The 23,652-nt window shown below is 31.7% G+C and overlaps 1 protein-coding gene across 2 annotated transcripts; it reads right to left on the bottom strand.

The window, feature by feature from the left end:
- Positions 1-1,291: 1,291 nt before the first annotated feature.
- On the bottom strand, positions 1,292-6,187 carry LOC145054622 (uncharacterized). Of its 2 annotated transcripts, none has more exons than XM_079002855.1 (19): positions 5,995-6,187; positions 5,005-5,381; positions 4,726-4,890; positions 4,563-4,646; positions 4,415-4,474; positions 4,287-4,331; positions 4,010-4,209; positions 3,642-3,917; positions 3,428-3,551; positions 3,153-3,350; positions 2,976-3,065; positions 2,827-2,889; positions 2,659-2,733; positions 2,487-2,537; positions 2,340-2,417; positions 2,134-2,268; positions 1,909-2,016; positions 1,744-1,809; positions 1,292-1,637 (listed from the first exon to the last, which is right to left on the bottom strand). In XM_079002855.1, exons 2-19 carry the CDS (start codon positions 5,302-5,304, stop codon positions 1,569-1,571), a joined length of 2,187 nt encoding a protein of 728 aa, XP_078858981.1. In that variant the 5' UTR covers positions 5,305-5,381; positions 5,995-6,187; the 3' UTR covers positions 1,292-1,568. The 2 variants fall into 2 exon arrangements, with proteins under 2 accessions (XP_078858981.1, XP_078858980.1); XM_079002854.1 differs by having other exon boundaries at positions 5,005-5,349; positions 5,995-6,186.
- Positions 6,188-23,652: the final 17,465 nt, after the last annotated feature.

Below are 23,652 nucleotides of genomic sequence, written 5' to 3'. Positions count from 1 at the left end.
GTTGAACTATGGATACGGAAGATATGCGAATTGTCTCAACTGCCGCTAATATGGATCTATTTGATTTTTGCCCGATTTTAATGCATAAAATGCTTATACAATACGCTGAGTATGAAAATCTCTCTCTCTCTCTCTCTCTCTCTCTCTCTCTCTCTCTCTCTCTCTCTCTCTCTCTCTCTCTCTCTCTCTCTCTCTCTCTCTCTCTCTCTCTGTGTGTGTGTGTGTGTGTGTGTGTGTGTGTGTGTGTGTGACAATGTCGAATTTTAAAGGGTAAGGTGAAGTTGCTTTCACTACCCCCACTTCAAGTGCTACTATTTCTTCGTACCAAAATCGACCAACCATTTGATTGCTTTTGCAATGAATTTATTAATTTAGAATACAATATCAATAGGACTACCTTTTTATATTCATATTTTATGCTATAACATCTCTTAAGCGTTTACAAAAGGGAAACTAACATGTTTATTGGTCTGTTTACTATTCTTTTACAATTTACAGACATCCGGCCTCACTTGTAACTAGTCCATATAACAACAAACCGATTAAGAGAGCTGTATGTTAAAATTAAAAGGTTCAAGAAACAAACAAAAAACTAGAAACAAAATGATTGATGATAAACATAGAAACACGCTATATGATATGATAAATATTTATATATTATATATATTTGAGGTGCGAACGCGCATTGATTCATTAAAAGAGAATTCCCTTCCCTGGTTGTTTAAAGCTTCCAAAAGTGTTACTAGGTGACAGAGTACAGAGGCTACACAAACACAAGCTCCAATTATTTCATTCACCAAAAACCAAAACTAAAAGTAAATATTCATATTCATGACTCTTCTGACACCTACCCTACTCATTTGGTGTTGTCTCAATTAAAGTTGCAGTTTTTTCTTCCCCCCATATCCCAAAAACCCAAATCATACATTTTTCTTATCTCCCAATCCATACCCTCAATTCCATCATTATTCCAAATAACTAACTTATTTACGTATTAACTAATTATCTTGTCAAGAAAGTTTCAAGATGAACTATATAGCTAAACCAGTTTTGATGTCTACTATGCGTCTATGTTGAAATTTTTTGATTAAAAGAGGACAGTTTTACATAACTTCGCTATATATCCATTTACCCTTTATTGAAATGATTGAATGTTAATAAAATAAATGAACATTGTAAATTATATATTAATCATTTAGTCTCATTGGATTAATGAAAACATATTATATTATCCAAAAAGACATCATCCACTCAGTTCATCCTTAAAGTACTCATGGAGAAAAGAAAAAAAAAAGGAAACAAAACTGTTATATGGTTTAAGAAAGGAGAGCACATGATGTTTATATAATGTTATTGGCTTTTGATGTAGATAGCCATGTGAATTGTTATGTGATACAAAATGTGAAACCAATTATAATTATAATTATAATTATAACTATATATAATAATAATAATATAAAAACACTTAAACTGATGAGGGAGGACTATAATAACTTATAGAATTTGCGCTGAATTGCGATTATAAAACTATACATTACAAGGTCAACCTTCCTTCCTTCCTTCCACTTCTAATCCTTTTGGAAAAGAGACAATACCAAGTCTGTATGTACAGAGAACATTTGTGTGTCTACAAAAAGCTGTTTCACATTTTCAAAAATAATAAATAAAATTAGACTTTTAAAAAAAAAAAAAAAAAAAACATGTTTTATATTATTTATAAAATAGCAATGCTCAATCATATACCTTCATAAAAGGTCGATCGCGACTAGGAAAAGATTCAATGAAACTCTCCTTTAGAAGCAATGATACCTAAATAAAAAAGATTCAATTCATAAAATGTAATTCTTAAGAAATTTGATTTTTGATAATTTTAAATGGTTTAAAGAAAAAAAAGAAAAAAGAAAAAACCTTATCGTCGTTTGATTGAACATTTGTAATTGTGTGTGAACGTAAGTTGGAGCAAAGTGAATCCAAGTAAGATCTTAATACTCTCAGGAATCCCTTTGCAGCTTCTACCTGTGTTTGTGTTTGTGTTTAGGTTTGGTAAGATGGAATGGAATCACAATGGAACGGAATGGAATGGTGGATTCCATTCCGATGTGGTTAAGAAAAAGAATGTATATATATAAATACCTGCACATCAGTGCAGTCATAAACAGGTCTCCTTCTCCCCAAATAACTTTCTCCAACAAGTTGAGCATGATATGGAGTTAAGGCTGCAAATAACTCTTTGTATTGTGGGAAATGTGGCATATAAGACGATTTCACCTAAATAATTAAACAAAAAAATTAATATAAAAAATATATATATGAATATCTGAAAAATTAAATTCACATACCTGGTTTTTATTTGCATCAACAAGAATAACATTTCCTGATTTTGATTGGACTTCAGCTGTTCTGCTCTTCACACCAACCTGTCCCCACATTTTTTTATTTATTTAAATGATTAAATTAACAAAAAAAATTTAATAAAAAAAACTTACTACAAAAGGAACAGGTGCATCCAAAAAATCCAGCATGTCATTTGGCAAGACCTAAACCAAAATCAATTAAAACATCACTTAAATTTAGTTGATACTTGCTTATATATATTATATAATACAAGATTTGGTTTATAATTTATAAATATAAGGAATTTTTTTTTATAAAAAATACCGGCATAAAGAAGCTCTGCCACTGATAGGGACGAATCAAAGGGATAATCGATAACACTGAAGCAGATAATATTCCCTGAATCATATAAAAAATAATAAATTTTTTAACCCAACATGATATAGTTTATATAATTAAAGTAAAATTTATAATTACAAATAGAATACAAACCAGATTAGAACACACAAACACCATTTGCTTCTCCAACAGAGCACCTGTGAATATTGTCAACACCTGTGGAAGACACGAAAGTTGTAAATATAATTGAGATAAATGTAAAATTACCTATTTACCCCTGGTTTAACAAAAAAAAAAGTTACATGTTCAAGACGCATTGAGCCACATATGCATGAAATTGCCCATACTGATAAAGCAGTTGCCTCTTCCTCCACTGAAAGTGCCCTGTGAGCCTACAGTAACATACAGTACACCATCAAGTAGAGAATAAAAACTCTTACATTATTTTTAAAATAATAATTTAAAAAAAAAAAAAGAACCTCTGAAAGTTCAAAAGTTGTGCTACATGACATCAAATCAACAGTAGAACCAGCCATATGTAAAACTGTTTCATCAGGTCTGTGAAATTCAAGAGGATGCAGGTGTTCAAGGGGATGAAATTTTGTTGTTGAGCCTCTTGTGGGGACACATAAACGATTGTATTCGCATATAATTTGTAAAGATCCATGGTTATTATTCTGTCAAAAAAAATATAGGGGTGAGAAACGGGAGTTCTCAAAACCTCAAGGGTCCAAAATGAAAATTCACAACAAACCTTAGCCCAATCAAGAATTTCCTTGTGCTCGTTATCTTCTTGACCTGAAAACGATGCTTCTTCTGTCTCTGGTGAATCAAGATCACTCCTAAAGTTTCTATCTTCACTTGGAGACCCCTGAAAACTGTATCAAATATAAAAAAAAAAAATCAAGAAATTAATGTTGAGATTCCCAAATGATATTATGATAATATGATTTATGATTTAAACTTACCTTGAGGAAGAATCAGAGCTATCATATTGTTGAAAACGAAGAAAAGGCAAAATTGCATTTGGGATTTGTTTTTGAGTAAGTTGTTTATCATCAACATGATTATGATTATCATCACAAGTTTCCATGTTTCCATTAAGTTCTTGAACATGTTCAACTGAAGCAGAAGCACCATTTTCAGCTTCTAAATACACTTCTCCATCATTCTCAACAGATGAATCCAAATCCAACTCCCCAATACTTTTTGTTAATCGATCCAATCTTTCTTCAGTGAAGATGCTACATGAAATTATAAACAAATGAAACTTATAGGAAGAAAAAGAAGAAGAAGAAGAAGATAAAGAAAGCATTCATCTGATATGTTGACAAACCTGTTTAAAACACCAAAATGGAGTTCAAAAAATGGAAGCCTTGTAAGAATACAATAACACCTTCTAGTGGTTAAAACATGGCGACTAAGAGGAGGGGTAGAAAAATGTCCATCTCCCATGATTGAAATTAATCTAGAAGGTTGTTGGACTAATTCATCCACAAGAACACAACAACCATAAAGTGTTGAATCATCTGCGCCCTATAATGTTACTTACATTGTATTAAAACAATATTTGTATGTAATGAAAATACTCCAACAGATGATGAAAATGTTACCTGTAACCTGAATACAAAGGAGAGATCGTTTTGTTTAAGGTGTTCCTGAAAAAAGTAGACATAGTTTTAGATAAATGTGTTTGCTTTTTATCAAAAGTGAAGAGACTTTTGTTTTATAACAGATATACCTGTCCAAGAAGTATTTCATTCAGTTCACTCATTGATGGTGTTCTCTCAATAGTGTGAACCTGAAATTATTAAAAGTAAAAGATTAAAAACTACAGAAATTATAACAGAATAAATGGTTTTGATTATATAATTATGTACTAGTCTAACCTCCAATCCACCAGGAAAGCAGAATGAAAGGAGATCTTTAGACCTTAATGGAAGCTGTTTATCTGGAGGGTAGACAAAAAGAACCTGAAAGAAGATGCAAAATGATAAGAAATCATTATATATCATATTTTTCATAACAATGGAAGAAAGTCAAAGTTTTGACCTGAGGTTCAAGATTTGGTTCTACACGAAACTGATGCCTCCCTGGACCTTCAGATCTTCTACCAAAATATTGCCTCTGAAGTGCCTGAATGTCACAATTTGGATGCAATCCAACCACTACCATGCTCTCAAATAGCCTAGAAGGTTCTTTCAGTATCCTTTGATGCTAAAAAATTTAGAAAAGTATAAACAATCATCAAGAATTCAAGATTCAGGAATGAGAGATAGGAGTAGAGAAAAAGAAAAAAGAAAGATATAACATATTTACATATTTACATACCAGGGCATCCAACTGAAAGCTTGCCCATTGACGTTTTTGGCTAGTTAATACTTCTGGATTGTAAGTTCTGCTTTTATCTTCAGAAGGAGGAGATAAGCCTTTGAGTGCTCTGAAAACTTGATTCTGAAGCTTTTGAAGAGGACTTGTATCCCCTTTTGATGAGAATACCACTGAAGGTCTTGGTGAAGGAGAAGGAGGAGTAACAGCAGTTCCAGAAGCATCTTCAGCTGTCTGCACCAAAAATGAAGCACCCCAACCTGGGCTACTTGCCTCTTCATGAGTTCCATTCCCTTTCTCCATGAGTGGAAGTGGAAGTGGAAGTGGAAGTCCCTTTTGTTAATAACACTAGAATTTTGGAGGTAAATGAAAAGAGAAACCTATGAGCATGCTTTTTTCCATTGCAAACATTCAGAATAAGTAGAAACGACATCAAATTTCAGCATTGTTAGCATTACTCTTCTTTCTACTATCAATCACACATGTTTAAAACAATTTACTTTCATTGATTTGAATCAATTGAAACTTGTAATCCACTGAGCCACGAATACACAGAAAAGTACAAGATAATGAAAGTACTTTTCATTTAATCAGAGAAACCTAAAAGTACTGGAATAGTTCTAGTTGTTGCTGCTGCTGCTGTTCACATCATGAACCAGCATAAGTGCATAACCATATCTATTTACAAATTGAAACACAAGAGTCGGGAATTTTACAAGTAATTTTTAGCGAAAACTACATACAGATTTTGATCTTACAGGGGGAGATACAAAAACTACATTTTCTCGGTTCACGATGATAAAATTACAATCAAGCAACAGAGAAACAATCATATAAAACGATCGAAACAATAAAAGTAAAAGCTTCGTTGAATTACAAAGAACAGATCAGTAAATACAAAGAAAGTTGGAATTAACGGAGACGGGTATTGGCGTATTGGGTATAACACAACGAGATGAAAAAGCGATTGACAGATTTAACGACAAAACTCACCTGTAAATTCGCTTTAACTTATGGACGCCACATACATGTACGCATCCAAGATCATACGTCTCCCCCTGCATCCATCTCGGTGTGTGTTGTAGAGAGAGATAGAGAGAAAGAGAGAGAGGGAGATGATGAAGAAAGTGGAAGGAGAGTTTCTCAGGCGGCCATAACGAAGTATTAAGCTTTTTTTTCCTTTTTTTTTTTTTTTTTTGGTCTTAAAAACCCCCTTCCTCTAGAATCCATGAAAGGAGAAACGACGATAATATTAATTTATTATTTCAAGTGTTTGATTAACTTAAAAGACCTTAACTATTATATTTATTATTATTTTTGGGTTTTAAAAATGAGTGTATGGTATTAAATCATAATCATTTAATAAAAATATATTGTAGAGGATAATGTGTTGTAGTAATTCTTTAAATTTATAATACTGTATGATTATTTGTTTAATTATTTTTTAGAATTCTGATCTCTTTTTGAAATATTTATAGATTAAATGACAAAAATAATTACCGAAACTGAGATCTCTTAAAATTGAGTTTATGAAGGGATGAAATATGAATACATAAAAATAATTTGGAGGACTATTATTATTGTCACTTGTATAAATCAATTATTATATTTAAATTAGACTAATATTTGGGTGTTGGGTATAATAAAATTATATAATTAAATTTTACAAGTCAATTATTATATTTAAATTAGACCAATATTTGTGTGTTGCGTATAATAAAATTATATAATTAAATATTATGTATATACATGTTGAAAATAATGAGACGTTAACCAAAAAATAATAACTTTTATATTAAATTGATATATAAATTTGTAATTTTTTTTATCACATATATATATATATATATATATATATATATATATATATATATATATATTTCAGAATCATATAATTCAACATCATTTGTCTACGGTTTGCGTTTAAATTAAATTAAATATGATTTTCGATTTAATATTACAATTTAAAATTATACTTAATTAATTTAGAAATTACTTATCTATTGATTTTTTTCAATTTTTCGATCATGATGATTGATTGATATATGAATCATTGTTTGCTAGTTAACACAATGTATTTTTTTTTCTTATAATTAATAAAATCCACTTATTTTGGAAAAATGAATTATAAACAAAATAGTTTTTTGATATTTTTTATTTAATTTGACTTCCATATTTAAAATATTTAAACATTTGTTTGATCATTTAAAAAACGTATTTTAATATATTTTTTAAGTTTATTTTATATTTTGATTTATATTTTAGATTTAACATAATATTTAAATTAACAAATAAATGTATTATAATAATCATTTTAAAAATCTACCTATAATAAGATAATATTTTATACTTAATAACATAAATTAAATTAATATAATAATTATATTAAGTTAAAAATTAAAAGATTATAAAAAGACAAAACTTCAAAAATGGTCTATATGGTTTTACAAAATCTGAAGTTTGGTCCTTAATTTACAAAAGCCTTACGGATCGTCCCTGTGGTTTCAAAACTTTTAACATTTGGTCCTTCCGGCTCACTCCATTACCATTTAGTCGTTAAATAAGGGCATTTTTGTCATTTCACTACCCGGGGACCATTTATGAGGTTTTCTATTACTTTTTTTTAATAAATAAATTTTAATATGCAAGGTGTCCCATCCCATTGTGACATCCTCATTTTCACGGCCAAAAAAGACCGATTTGTTTATGTTTTGTTTTATAAAATCAGAGTAATCCTTTGATTAAAAGAGTTGCAAAATTTGTTCCCAAAACAAAATGTGATAATTTATTTAAAGAAATGTATTTTGCATTATATAACAAAAATCTCGGGAAGTCATGTTCCGATACAGACCAAAAGGATAAACAATACAAAATAGACCTTACAACAGCTATTCACAATTATTGATCTATAATCCACAATATCTTGATAAGTCATCCAACTTATGCTCTTGCGTCACTACCTGTAATATAAAAAAAATTGAATGGGTCAGGCTTGGGAGTCTAGTGAGCATATAAGGTTTTCAACCCACAATAATATAATTATTATATTTAATGATAAGTCATCCAACTTATGTTCTCGCGTCACTACCTGTAAGGCTGTAATACAAAGAAACTGAGTGGGTCAGGCTTGGGAGCCTGGTGAGCATATAGGGTTTTCAACCCACAAAAATATAATTATTATATTTAATCATCAAACAATCAATCAACCCAATTACCCATCCCCATTATCTTCTTTATTTCTTAAGGTTTTACCCTAAGAATCAACTATCCTTCCTTTATTCATTCCTAAGGATTGACCTAAGGAATTGGCACAAAGTCCATTGTTGCCTGAGGTTCATCTACACAATACTAAATCCATAGCTACCAAGGTTCATTTAAACAGTACTAAATCCATAACTGCCATCATTCTTATATAAGGCACTAAGTCCATAGCTGTCAGGGTTTTTAGAGTACACCGATAAACATCAAGTTCACAACACCTACAAGTTGCGAGTCTGCTAGTGTTCCACAGGACTGTCTAGAATAATCCGTGGTTGTCATCCCTACTCTGCTGAATGACGGGGACATCGTTTGGGTAAATGTTTCGCTTATTTTTCACCTATGACCCTCATCTCATGATCTATATCATCTTTCGTCTCATCTTCAAACTCATTCTTCATCACACACCAACTATTCCGTCTACCCATGTTCTACCCAACATATTTGTTGATAAAAGTTACATATGCAGTTTAAACCATTTAAAAATCTGTATAAAACATTCATTCAACATCCATCTCAAGTAAACAAACAATATATATTAACACATAACACGTATTTCATAGTAAATACTTCATATCTATGTGTTAGAAGAAAGTAACTACACACTCACTTGATTAGACGATGCTCGGACAACACTACGGCTCTTTAAGTACTATTCTTTTGATGTAATCGGGATATCTTCCAAAAAAAACCGGGTTTCTCGCAGGAAGAGTTTCGGCTCGAAACTCTTTTCTTCTCGGGATCTTCGGGGCTTCAGGACTTGCTTTCGGGTGTCGAGATGATATCGGGGCTTCAGGGGTACTTCAAGACAGCTAGAGAGGGTATCGGGAGTGAGAGAGTGAAGGAAATTAGCAACCATGGTTGGCTGCCCTTCGACTTCTATTTATAGGGCTGAACTTCTATGCTCACGTCGTGAGCCACAAGTGCTCACGACGTGAGCTCGATATGTCATGGCGTTCGTCATCAGGCCACTTACTCTGGAAGACGTCCATCACCTGCTCACGTCGTGAACTCTGACACAGGTGGAAGTTCGTGCCCCGAACTTCAGAAATTCATATCTTTCGCATACAAGCTCCGTTTTCGACGTTCTTTATATGCACGCGTAGGTGAGATTATGCTCTACAACTCTCGTTTAGACTCCGTCAGCTAATTTTGACTTTAACTTTTATTATATTATTTTTAGTAGGCCGAGAAAGGAAAACTCCGTTAGAAATTCATAACTTCTTCATCGAACGTTCGTTTTCGTCTGTCTTTTTACCGTTGCATTACTATCAACGAGATCTTCGATTTTCATTTAGATTGTTTCGGCTAGAAATCACTCGATCTCATATTCGAACTTTGGGTTGCATACTGCTAAGTCGAAACTTCGAAAAATCATAACTCCCTCATACGAAGTCAGATTTAGATGTTATTTTTATGTACGCTCTCAGTTTAACGTATTCTACGACTTTCGTGTAGATTACTAAGGCTAAATATCGCTCTGTCTTAAATTCACTAATTACATTACGCAGTGTCGTATCGGTTCTGACACGAAACTTCGACATGTCATAACTTCTTCGTTATAACTCGGATTTCGACATTCTTTATATATCTGGAACCCTTGTCACGACCACTACAACTTAGTTAAGATTATTCATTCTAAATAATCTTTTATCAAAAAGTCATTTTTGACGTTTATTGTCTCTTAATTGACTAGCCCTGATCTACGGGCGTTACGCCCATTTCTCTCTATCTATCTATCTCTCTCTCTCTCTCTCTCCAGAGTCTTGCTTGTTTCGTCTTATGTCTAAGCTTTAACGAATCCACTCGTCTCTCCTCCGCCACCGCCTCCACTTCTTCCACTGATGTACCCAACCTCTATTCTTGCCCTCACCGGAAATCCGATGCTAACTGGTACGCCATTAAAGCTGCCACCAACCTTTCCTCTAACGAGATTCTCCATCTTAGTTACCTTAAGCTTGTACGCCTTATGGGATCGGGGAATCTTGGTCGGGTCTTCCTTTGTTTCCTCCAATACTATGAACACGCACCACTGTTAAGGCGATGCTATGGATTCAATTTGAGTTGAGGATTCAATTTCTAGAAGGGAGCCATCACCACCATTGTTGGATTCATTTAATTTCATGTTCTGGTCTGACTTCTTGGAGAGGGATTTGATATAAGGTTTCTGATTTCAATTTTGAAGATCAATTTGAGTGGGGAATATATTTGATATGGTTTATGGGATTCTATCCATTTCCATATTACCTAAGTTATATGTTTTCACAGATGTGGCGGCAAGACTGTCTTCCCCAACGAGACTGTAAAGAAAAGTTAGGGAACATCTGTTCCATCGTTATCTTGATTCTCCGGCGAGAGTGGTGGTGGTCGGTACCAGTGATTTTAGGTTTGTTTTTGTGGGCCGATTCTAATGTTCCTTGTCGGCTGATTCTATATCCGGGATACAACGGTTGGATGATTGGGTGAGTCCAATCAGTCTGTTTTTTGTTTCTAAAAATCTCAGTTTGACTCCGTTCTTGAATCATTGATGGAGAATAAAGACAGGTTCTTCAACTTACCAAGGATTAAAACCTTGAAGACCTTTCAACAGGAAGATCGGAAGGTAAATCTTCAAAAATTCGATTATGGTAATTACAATTGGACCAAAACGGGAACAAGAGTGACATCTATGGCCAAAACCTTCATCTGGATTCTAACGGTTTTCATGTTTTGGGTTCTAACGAATAGACCCTTCATCTTCATGTTTTTGTTTCAAGAACAAGAACAAACTCGTTTATGGGGATCGATTTTTCAGATCTCGATTTATTGGCTTGAACACAATTCGATTTTCAACATCATACCCACACACATTGGACACACTTATGGGTCTAGAAAAGTACCCGAATATGTCTTTTTAAATCATAAGTTCTTGAGAGAGAGAGAGAGAGAGAGAGTGGGACCTTTAATATTAAATAATTTTTTTTCTTTTTTTTTAAATAAGGCAAAACTTCATAAATGGTCCCTATGGTAGTGAAAAGACAGAAATGTCATTTACTTAACGGTAAAAAAACTAACGGAGTTAGCGAAAAAGACCATATGTTAATAGTTTTGAAACCACAGGGATGATCCATGAGGTTTTTGTAAATTAAGGACTAAACTTCAGATTTTAAGAAACCACAAGGACCATTTTTAGAGTTTTGTCTTATAAAATTTCAAATATATATCATAATAGAAAAAATATTTTCATTATAATATAGTATAGTTATAATAATTAGAATTCACTATAAATCGTATAACACTTCTTATTAAGTTGGTCATCTTTGTTGGTTTGACATGCATCAACTAAAAAATCATCTTTGCTGGTTTGACATGCATCAACTAAAAAATCATCAAATATTAGCAACTTTTGCATAAAGCATATGATTTAAATTATCAATTGATTGGGGTTTTTTAGATTCTATAGAAGAAATAATTTATATTTTTTATTAGAAAACAATGATAAAAGGACCATTTCTATGTTTTATTTGCTTTCTATAAAACACATGTATGTGAGATTCGGGATTGTAGTATTTCTACAATTGGACATTGGTATTAAAATTTTCATATGAGTTTCATAAAATTGAATTTATTTGATATTAAAAAAGATACTTGATTAATAATACATGTACTGATATTGACATTTTAGGTTTTATCAAATCATTCAATCGCAAACTTGACATTTACTTTATCCTGTTTAAGCTAGAATTTACTGAATTTAAGCTTAAGTTCGAATACAAAAATGAGTTTGAATATATATAACAAGTAGAACTCAAACTTCTAAGGACTTGCTCAGGTTTTTAGAAGCTTTTCGACAATGTGTATTTTTAATATTTTTAGTTAAACTTGAAACAAACTTGCTCAATTTAAAATAATTTTTATAGATATTTATAAGCTTTCAAATCATACATGCACTGTTAAACATGTTTTTTTAACATGCATAGTTGTATTAATCAATTAGCAAGTCGCTAGTAAAAAATATACATTTTACAAGGAAGTAACAGCTAACGACGAGTTGTACAACCAACCAACTCAGATCATCTTACATTTATTTTCCCTAGTACAAATCTAAAAGAACACATAAGAAACTATATCATCAAAAAGAGTTGATTTACTAGGTCTAACCGTTCCAAAGAGCAAGGAGTTGCAAAACTTCCTCGCAACCAAAAAAGAAGTCATTATTATAGTGTCAAAGCATTTGTTTTTTGCATCAAATTAAACTTCAAAGCATCATCTCGTTTTATTCAATCCAACAATGTATCAAACATTAGGAACATCCAAATTCCACCATTGAGCTATAAGAGCCTAAATATCCAGATTTTTGAGACACGGAGAGAAAATATACTCACAGTCTGCATCGTGTTATCACAAAGAGGGCAAAGAATACATTCCAAGTCTATACCTTTCTCATCCAAACTAGTATGTGTTGGAATAGGATTAAGAAACACTCACCACATGAATACGTTCAACTTAATCAGAACAAGGTTGTTCCATCTTGTCAGTGCTCCTTTTGATCAGACGTTGTCAATGGTTGGATCAGTCTCACCATAGCCATTCTATTATTCTTCTTATATTCCCCCTCTCGATAGTCTTTGCAAGAAGTTGACCACCTATTGATGTAAATATGACCAGACACCATGAAATTTTCCCGAAGGTATAAATTAAATACTATAGGAAATTACAACTTCGGAGGAACGTTCCTAAATATATATATATATATATATATATATATATATATATATATATATATATATATATATATATATATATATATATATATATATATCAATCCAAAAATTGGCACTTCGCCTATTACCCACCTTAATCATGCAAACTTTATCGAGATCAATGTCTTTATTTTGAAGATTCTCCTAGAAACAAAATATATTAGCCTAGGTACCAACATGTGGTGTAATACCACTATCTAAGGCTTTAAGAACGTGCACCCAAAGAGAGTACCATGATGAGAAAAACTTCATCGCCACTTAAATAAGAGAGCATGATTAAAAAAATGATTATGCCAAGGTTACCATTATTTGTATTAGCCATCATTTTTTTCCAACTAACCTAATGTAATTTCCTATCATCGAAATCATAACCCAAAAGAATCAACCTCATAAGGATTAGATAGAATTTAACACTGTGATCCATATTTAAAAATGTGACATAAAGTATGATCCCAAACTACCCAAAATAACATTTAACAACGTGAATCTACTACCAATGGATAACATCCTAGCTTTCCAAGTAAAAAATTTTGATGTAAACTTTTTCAATAACATCACTTCATGGCGTAGTCTAATCTATATTCTACCCCACGGGGAGGCCAAGATACAAAAATAAAATTTGAATCGTTGAGCATCTAGTGGCACTATCATAGTCCTCCACTTGAGAGTAATTCACACCAACCCCTATCAACTTATGTTTTTGTAAGTTGATTTTCAGCCCTGAAGCTAATAAGAAACAAACAAGCATATGGACATTTCATATAGCATTCTCCAAATCCTAATCACACAACATCATCAACGTCGAAAAAAATGTAAATTTCCAAATCTGAATTACCCACATTAACCCCTTGAAATGCATTAGCATATTTAGCCTTCCGAAGGGCAACATGAAACCCTTCTATAGCTAGAATAAATATAAACGACGATAAAGGGTCCCATAACTAAGACCCTGGTCACAACATTACTCATCAATTGGGGACCCATTGACCCAAGTGGAGGCAATAGATGAGGATAAGGCAACTCTAATCCAATGACACTAATGTCATGTCAAACTCCAATCTCCATAATTTCCATCTAATAATCCTATGACACCAAGTCATAGGCTTTTTCAATGTCCATCTTGAAAACCATCAGTTTTTCGGCCTCCTTTATATCACACAACAATTACGTTAAACATTAAAGGTTCGTCAATAATTTAATGTCCTTTAATGAAAGTGGATTACTTATCAACATTAACAATATTGCTTATGAATTTTGACAACCTATTACTTAATAGTTTACCAATTATATTATATTGACACCCTATCAAACTAATAGGGTTATAATCCTTTACAAACTTAGGATCATAAATATTGGAAATTAGAGCAACAAATGAGGGATTGCACCCTTTGCGAATAAAAATTGAGTCTTGAAAATCTTGAACCAAATACATCACATATCCCTCAAGTAAATCCAAAACCTATTAAAAACCCCAAAAGTAAACCCATTTGGGCCAGACACTATATCCACCCTACAATCCCAAACAACTTTCTTGATTTCTTCATGAGAGAAAGGCGACTCCAAAAATGATATTTGATCAAATGATAATTGTTTAAAGAAACATGAAACTGTAAATATATGTGTCCAAGCCAATAACTAAATTGGTATATTCTTGAAATAAAAGCAAAGTCCTTTTTGGGTTGCCCTCATAACTAGCAACCAAGAAGAATTATATTTGGAGAGAGAATATAATTTATTAATATATTAATTAGAAATGGTAATTATTAATTTAGAATTAATCAGAGATTAATTGGAATTAATTTTGGGATTAAATGAAATTAATTGGAAGTGCATGGAATAAATGTGACATTGTTTAAAAGTTAAGCAATGAAGAATTCTAGAACCTCCCTCATGGGACAGTTTTTGTAGAGGTTCCTAAGGTGTCTAGGAAGCCTTGGAAGATAAGTAAAGGATTTGGATAACTGTTTATTTTGAAATATTACTATTATATTCAATTGAGTGTTATCTAAGGATTCCTTATCACCTATAAATAGGACCTTAAGGATCATATTTTCAGTATGACTTCTTACTCTTCTAAGAGCCAAAATTTCTTATTCCTCTCCTATCTCCTCTTGTGTTCTTGTTGCTAAGGTTTGGATACAAACCATTATAGGCATCATCTCTTTGGTGTTAGCCTTTCCAAGCTTCACAACTCCAAGGATTGGTTTGATTTGTTTGTTATAACAAATCTAAAGGTATGTAACCTAAACTATGTAATTTTAGATTTACACTAGGGTTAAGCAAGTTTAGTTGTTCATTGTATGTTACTATCAAGGTGTATGACATAGATCTTTTATAGGATGCATGTACCCTATTAATTATTAATTGTTATCTGCATTGTACATAGTTGCTATCCATAAAACCCATCAGTGCTATCAGAGCCTAGATTTGTCAAACAATGATTGCACATGAGTTAAATAAAGCTAAAAATATTTTTCTCAAATTCACTGAGCTCAAGACGTGAGCACAATATTTTAAAAATGTCGGGTTTTCATCCTCCTAATCATATTTATGTGTTAATTTTGGTAATTGTCTTTATTGAAGAATAGTCCTTGGGAAGATGTTCCTTTGAGGTATTGAAGAACATGTAAAGCCGCTTCATAGTGATATTGACATGGTCTTTGATTGCATTGACTTAAATGTTGCATAGCAAAAGATAAGTCTGTTCTTGTATGAAGAAGAAAACTTAATTTCCTAATTAACTGTCTATAGAATACAAATCACGAAGTCCACGAATATACTTCTGTTGATAAATGACCATTCTTCCATTTGTTTTATGGAATTCTGACCCCAAAAAATACCCTATGTTTCCCAAATCCTTGATTTGAAATGTATCATTTAAGAACTCTTTGAGTGATGTAACTTCAACAAGATTATCATCCACATAGACAATAATGATAACGATTGATTTGTTATCTTTCTTCAAGAACAATGAATAATCATTTGGAGAATGGTGATAACCTTTTGATTGTGAAGCATTTGCCAATTTAGCATACCATTTAATTGAATCTTGTTTCAATCCATACAAGGATTTGTTGAGTTTACAAACCAATCAAGGTGAATCAAGTTAATATAGGAGGCACTTTCATGTAAACATCTTCGTATAAATCACCATGCAAAAATGCATTATTTACATCGAATTGTTTAATTTGCCATCCATTTTTCACTGCAATAGAAACAATACATCTAATGTATTAAATTTAAACATTGATGAGAAAGTTTCATGGTAGTCCAGCCCTTCTTTTTGAGTAAAACCTTTTGCTACCAAGCATGCTTTATACCTCTTAATAGAACCATCAACTTTGAGCTTTATCTTATACACTCATTTGCATGAGATTGGTTTCTTGCCTTTAGGTAGCTTAACAAGAGTCCATGTGTTGTCGTATTTTAAGGCTTTTAACTCTTTTTCCATTGCGTCTTCATATTTAGTGTTACCCTTAGCTTGAGGATAGAATGTAGACTCGATTTGATGAATATGAGGAAGAGTATTTTGGGAAGAAACTTAGGAATGAGTAGAAGAAGAAGTCAGAATGCACCTTTTGGTAATTGTGTGGTTGCATGTATCGGTAGAGGATGTAGCATCAACATGATTGTAAATATAGTCTTAAAGATATGATGGAGGTTGTCTTGATCTGGTTGTCCGTCTTATGGGTGGAGCAGCTGGTTGAGTATGAACAACACTTGGAAAGACTATAGGTGGAGAAATATCTTCAGAATTCAATGTAGCAGAGTCATCTACAACAAATTTGGGAAGATATGAGGTGGTATTTGGTTCATTTGGTAGGGATTAAGAGCATGTAAAGGAAAATTGCTTTCATAAAACTTGACATCTCATGTAACAAGAATTTGTTTTATAGATATGTTTAGCACTTTATATGCTTTTTTATCAATAGGGTATCCAATAAAAACACATGCTTGAGATCTTGGTATGAATTTGTCCCTTCCAACTTGAGTTGTGCTTGCAAACAACCAAATGCTTTAAGTTGTGAAATGTCAGGCTTTACATTATAGAGAGCTTCAAATGGTGACTTAACTTGATAACTTTGCTAGGCATATGGTTAATTAAATGAACAATCGTTTAAACACAACAAGACCAATAAGAAATACCCAATCTAGATTGAAAGAACAAAGCTCTTGCTGTCTCCAATATGTGTTTGTGTTTCCTCTCTACTATTCCATTTTGTTAAGAGGTACTTGGAGCCGATTTCTAATGTAAAATCCGATGTTCTTTGAAAAAATATTATCCCCAATTCAAAAGCACTATCACTTCTTATAACTTTGGTATTCTTTGAAAATTAGGTTTTAATGAGATTTATAAAAGCTTTGATTAAGGACATTGCACACCCTTTATTACTCATCAAGTAAATCCATGTATGTCGAATACAATCATCAACTACTGTCAGAAAGTATTTGTAACCATACGAAAGATGTTTATAGAGTCCCCATACATAAATATGTCTTAGATCAAAAAGAGCATTTGAAAGAGTTTAAATGTGCATAAATGGTAAATGATGTTGTTTAGATTTAGAACAAATTAAACAAGGGAAAATACTAGAACTGTTAGTATTCGAAGGAATGACATTAAGATGTTTAAGTGTTTCAACATTGGCATGCCCCAATCTATTATGCCAAACAGATACACTAGAATTGTGTTTTACACTGGAATAATTGAAAATTATTGGATATTTAAAAACATAACAATTGAAAGAAAGACTTGTTCTAATAGATCTATGATCGAAAACATATAAATCATTGACTCGATGTCCCAATATAGCGAGAGCAAGCTTACTCTTCAATAAAGGGTCATGCATGAAGCAAGATTTATCAGTAAAAAGAACAAACGTTTGCAGTTGAGAAGCTAATTTATTGACTGAAACAAGATTGTATTTGAAACATGGTACATATAATACATTTCAAAGAAGAATTGAATCATGTATTTGTATATCACCATACAAATCAATGGAATTTTAATGGCCATTAGGAAGACCAATAAGATGAGGTTGATGAAGCTTTCGAAGATTTAGAAACAAAGATTTATTGGAGCACATGTGATCAGTAGCTCCAGAATCGATTATCCATGAAAAAAAATCATGTAATAAATGTGACGATTTTTTTAACATTAGACATAAATTTTCAAAAGAAAATATACCTTCATTGTTCATAACACCTTCGGTAATGGAAGTGTTGGCTTGAGTGGATGAAGAAGATGGACTGAAATTGTGAACACCGAGCAGTTGAAGCAATTGATTGTACTGATCAACAGTAATGGGAAAGGTAGATTGAGTGGTGACATTTTGTGAAGTAGACTTGACATCATCTCTTTTCCCTTTTGTGAATTTGAAATTGGACAGAAAACCATTTAACCTGTAACATTGTGCTTTGGTATGCCCCGTTTTCTTGCAATAATTATAGGTGAGAGTCTTTTTGGAAGTATTATCATACGAAGCTTGCATAGCAATCACATTTGAATGGATAAGAGAATAATTATTAATACCTCTATGTTGTTCTTCTTGAAGAAGGATTGAATAGGCAATAGATACAAATGGTATGGTTTCATGAGTAATTGACCTCTCACAACTTTATATGTATAATTTAAACCCATCGGAAGTTGTATAAGACGTTGATCATCAAGAAATTTCTAAATCCGAGTAGCAGTACCACATGAATAAGAGGGAAGATCTTGTAGAATCCTCAATTCATCCTAGATCTTTTGTGAATTTAGTGAAATAGGTAGAGAAATCCTCAGATCCTTAAGATAATGAGTAAGGTTATTGAATTTGATACAAATGAGCACCATTTGATTGTTCATAGCGTTGAATTAATTCGTTCCAAATTTCAAAGACAGATTTGAAGAAAAGAACACTATCAACAATAATTTTTGAAAGAGAATTTAAGATCCAGTTAATAACCATTGAATTTGCACGAAACCATTGAGAAAATGAAGAAGAATTAGAAGTTGGTTTAGTGATTGATCCATCAAAAAAACCTACTTTGTTTTTGGCATAAAGAGATAAAATCATAGATCTCTTCCAAGAATTGAAGCCAACACCATTGAAGACCGTTGAAATAAGAATTGAGTTGGGAGTATCTGAAGAAGCAATGAAAAATGGACTTGAATTGCTAAGAATAGATGAATCAGTAACAATTAAAGATGATTCAGGCATTAGGGACGATGATGAAGATTAATGGCAGAAAAGAAGGATCATCTAATCTGATACCATGTTAAGCATAAAGCTTTGAGAGAGAAAATATGAATTGTTTTTCATTGATTTCTTGATTAACTAATTACTGTATGTACATCGAGTATCCTCCCTAATAAATGAAGATCGATTTTGTCACATGTCAATCTCTCATAAGTTTTGACACTTGTCATTTTATAATATTTTTAAAATAAAATGATATCCACATGTCAATTTCTAAATTTTTTCAATTTTTAAAATTAAAGTCACATAATACTTATATTTATATATGTAAGTATTAAATGTGATAATAAATTGCAATTAATATGTTTTCATTCTTTATTTCAAATTTTTAATTTAAAAAATATTTATTGTTTACATTTTGATAATTAATATTTTTTTTAATCAACTCATGTATTACACGGGTTTTACACTTAGTATATAATATGCTAATAACCATTAACTAACTCTAACAAATCAAAGTAAATGATTAACACTAGAAATACCGAAAATACCCTTAATGCTAACAATTAATGGTTAGTTTCATAAAATAATAGTTGTTATTTATCAATTTTATTATATTTAGTTTTTCTAATCGTATATCAAAAAAAACATGTTTAAATGAAATTATTTATTTTATTCTTTCAAGCAAATTAAGTATGCCATTTGAATATAATGATTTATTCATATATATTATTTATTTCATTAGGTTGTTTTTTGTTCATTTCGTTCTATCATACTAAACAAACCTAAAGATCATTTGTCGTCAAAATGCACGAAACTCTTAAGAGGATAACAACACATAAATAAAAAATATCTTAAAAATGTACTATCTAATAATTTACGTATGGCAAATACGTGTGATCTACTTTTGACAAAGAAAAAGGTTGGTCATGGTGTCCCCTTAAGGCTTATATTATGTTGTCGACAAGGAATTACAATAATCATCCATGCACTATCTTCAATTTTCATTTTTAGCCATCTATATTATAATGTACATACTTTCTTCAAAAACAATAATAAAAAATTAAATATAGTAGTCGTAATTAAAAGTTACGTATCCATGTTGAAAAAAGTTCATTTGACTATCAAGTAGAAGTATATTTGTCTTGATGTTATATTTTGACTATTTCTCTTCAGCTTATTTTGGCCCATGTATGGAAAATATTTACCTTTTTGGTTGATCTATGAATGTATCTTTTATAACATTATATTTTATTCATGAATCATCAATGCCCAATAGGACTTCTTTTTTATTCGTATATGCTTGATGCCTTTTCCCTTAAAGTAGAATTATCGAATAGTATATTTCATTTTGAGCATGATGCTTGCTATGTTAAAAGGAAAAAGGATAAAGATTTTGAAAACGATTCATTATAGATTAACTTATAGTTTTTTTTTTTTTTTATGAGTTTTGTTTTAAATTTTTATGTTTGTTATTTTATTTTAGTTCTAATTATCCGGTTAAATATTGGTAAGTAGAGTTCTAATTATTGGAGATGATTTTTTGATTTATCCATATAAAATATGTTTTGTTTATTTGTCAGATAGCTGCAAAAGTGTACATTACGTGGATAATCAATTTTTAATTGAAATAATCAATTCATTATTATCAAAATTCGTCATTAAGTTTAAACATCTTGGTAGAATCAACTCACTGAGATTGCTTATTTTAAAATGTTTATTCACTTGTTCCAAATGACACCATTATTTCAATAATAAGCAACATTTAAGAGTTTAGGAAAAAAATATATGTTTATTCTAGTGTGGAACCGATTATAAACAAAAAAAACTTTTTGATATGTTTTTTTTTTAATTTATTAAAAACTTTTTATGAAGGTGGAAACTAAATTACATTTTTACCTTTAGCTTAAATAAACAATCATATGTAAGATGTTATTTTGGGCATTTTACACTTATAATCAGAATTTGACAAACACTAAAAACTAGTTTATTAAGTTATTAAGTTTTGGTACCGAATAAGTTAATCCAATTATTTTTTTTAAACTTCATTTTTACACGGAATAAACTAATAAACATTTTTACAAAAAGAATGTTTGAATTGTAGCACATAATTTCGAGATGTTTCTAATTTCGGGATAGCAGACTATAATTTGATCAAGTAAATGTCCGGGGCTTCAAAGGAAATAAGTTTAGACCTTATAATCAAAATTTGACAAACACTAAAAACCAGTTTATTAAGTTATTAAGTTTTGGCACCGAATAAGTTAATCCAATTAATTTTTTTAAACTTCATTTTTACACGGAATAAACTAATAAACATTTTTACAAAAAGAATGTTTGAATTGTAGCACATAGTTTCGAGATGTTTCTAATTTCGGGATAGCAGACTATAATTTGATCAAGTAAATGTCTGGGGCTTCAAGGGAAATAAGTTTAGACCTTATTAGACGTTGATAATGTTGATCAAATGATTTAAACCTTTAAACGGTGCTTTGGAGCCAAAAAGGGTAAAATGAAGAAAAGTAATATTTTGGGCTTTTTGCATGAATTAATGAATTTATGTCGGTATGTTTTAAGTAAAAAACAATTGGATGAGATTGTGAGGTTTATTAATATCTTCGTGTACATATAAAGATCATTGAAAACAAATTTGAAATCAAAGAAGTTTTGGTTGTTTAAATTTGGAATGGATTGAGTAAAAACTCGATACCACGGCGTGGTGAGAAGGTCACTATGGTGTAGTGAGTTGTGCAACTCAAACCCATAAATTTAGGGTTTTTCCATATTTAAAGGAATAATTATGTGTTTTATGTCATTTTCTCAACCTCTATCACATCTAGAGTCCCTTCTCAACCTCTATCACATATTTAAAGGAATAATTATGTGTTTTAGGTCATTTTCTCAACCTCACAATATTTTGGGCTTTTTGCATGAATTAATGAATTTATGTCAGTATGTTTTAAGTAAAAAACAATTAGATGAGATTGTGAGGTTTGTTAATACCTTCGCGTACATATAAAGATCATTGAAAACAGATTTGAAATCAAAGAAGTTTTGGTTGTTTAAATTTGGAATGGATTGAGTAAAAACTCGATACCACGGAGTGGTGAGAAGGTTACCATGGCGTGGTGAGAAGGTCACTATGGTGTAGTGAGTTGTGCAACTCAAACCTATAAATTTAGGGTTTTACCATATTTAAAGGAATAATTATGTGTTTTAGGTCATTTTCTCAACCTCTATCACATCTAGAGCCCCTTGGGAGCAAACCCTAGCCCCCTTTCTTAACCTTGAGCCTCTCATCTTTCCTATCATCCTTTATTGGAGTTCAATTGGTGTTTTGGGGCTCTCTTGAATAAGGTGGTATCATTTGGATCATCAAGAAATTGTTTTCCAACCTATATTTTTTTTATCTCAAATCATCTTTTGGACTATTAGGAGGTATAAAGTCTCAATCATGGTGTTTATTTTCCTTGGATCTAAGTTATAATGAATTTATGGTCATTTTGGTCCCAAAACCCTCATGTTCTTGGAGTTTTGTGAACTCCAAAACCTTTAGTTACATTGTTTAGCTTCTGGACATTGAGGAGGAAGAAAAGTTGGTTACATGGTTTTTCCATTTGGAATGACCATTTTAGGGTTAAGGTTGTAGATCTTGGCTTGTTGAGATGTCCAAATGGATAAAGTTGGAACTTTATCCATTAGAACCTTTGAAAGGACCATATCTAAGCTTTTGAGCACGAAAGGTTTTGGGTTAAGGGCTTAATCCACTAAGCTGTTTCGGACGATTCACCACGACGTGGTGGGTGGTTGGCCATGGTGCGGTGACAGTTTCGCTACAACTGTTATGTTATATAGCTACCACGACATGGTCATGGGGTTGGTCACAACACGTGTAATACCCTCGTTTTCACTTTAAACTAGAAATTAATATAACCATTTGTTTATAAAATTCAAAGTATAAATATATTACTTTTTAGCCAAAGTAATCATCACGAAATAGGTAGTAGTCGTAATGACGATTCCGTAGATATAAAGAGCGCCCAAATCTGACATCATATGATGAAATTATGATTGTTCAATGTTTCGCGTTCAGCCCATATACGACAAAGTGCTTCGTGAAATATGAATCGGATATAGGTTGTTTATTAGCCTAGGTATCTAAATAAAAGTCGTAGTAATCGTAATTCCGAGAGCGTGCATATAAAGAGCGCCTAAATCTGACTTTGTATGAAGAAGTTATGACTTTTCGAAGTTTTGATGCAACAATGTGTGACACATAAATAGAAATTTAAAACCGGGGTAGTGTTAGCCAAAATAATGTAAACGAGAGTTGAAGATCTCGTAAATACCAATCCGTCGATATAAAGAACATTAAGAACGGAGTCCGTGTGAATGATTTATGAATTTTACACGGTCTTTTGCAGTGTAATCTTCATAGACTGTTAATTGTAATACTCGTTGATAGCTAT

Source organism: Lactuca serriola, chromosome 5 (genome assembly GCF_051521515.1).
Source record: "Lactuca serriola cultivar US96UC23 chromosome 5, Lser_US96UC23_V15, whole genome shotgun sequence".
NCBI lineage: Eukaryota > Viridiplantae > Streptophyta > Magnoliopsida > Asterales > Asteraceae > Lactuca > Lactuca serriola.
The sequence above is the reverse complement of the archived record's forward strand: the minus strand, read 5'-3'. Positions and strand labels throughout refer to the sequence as shown.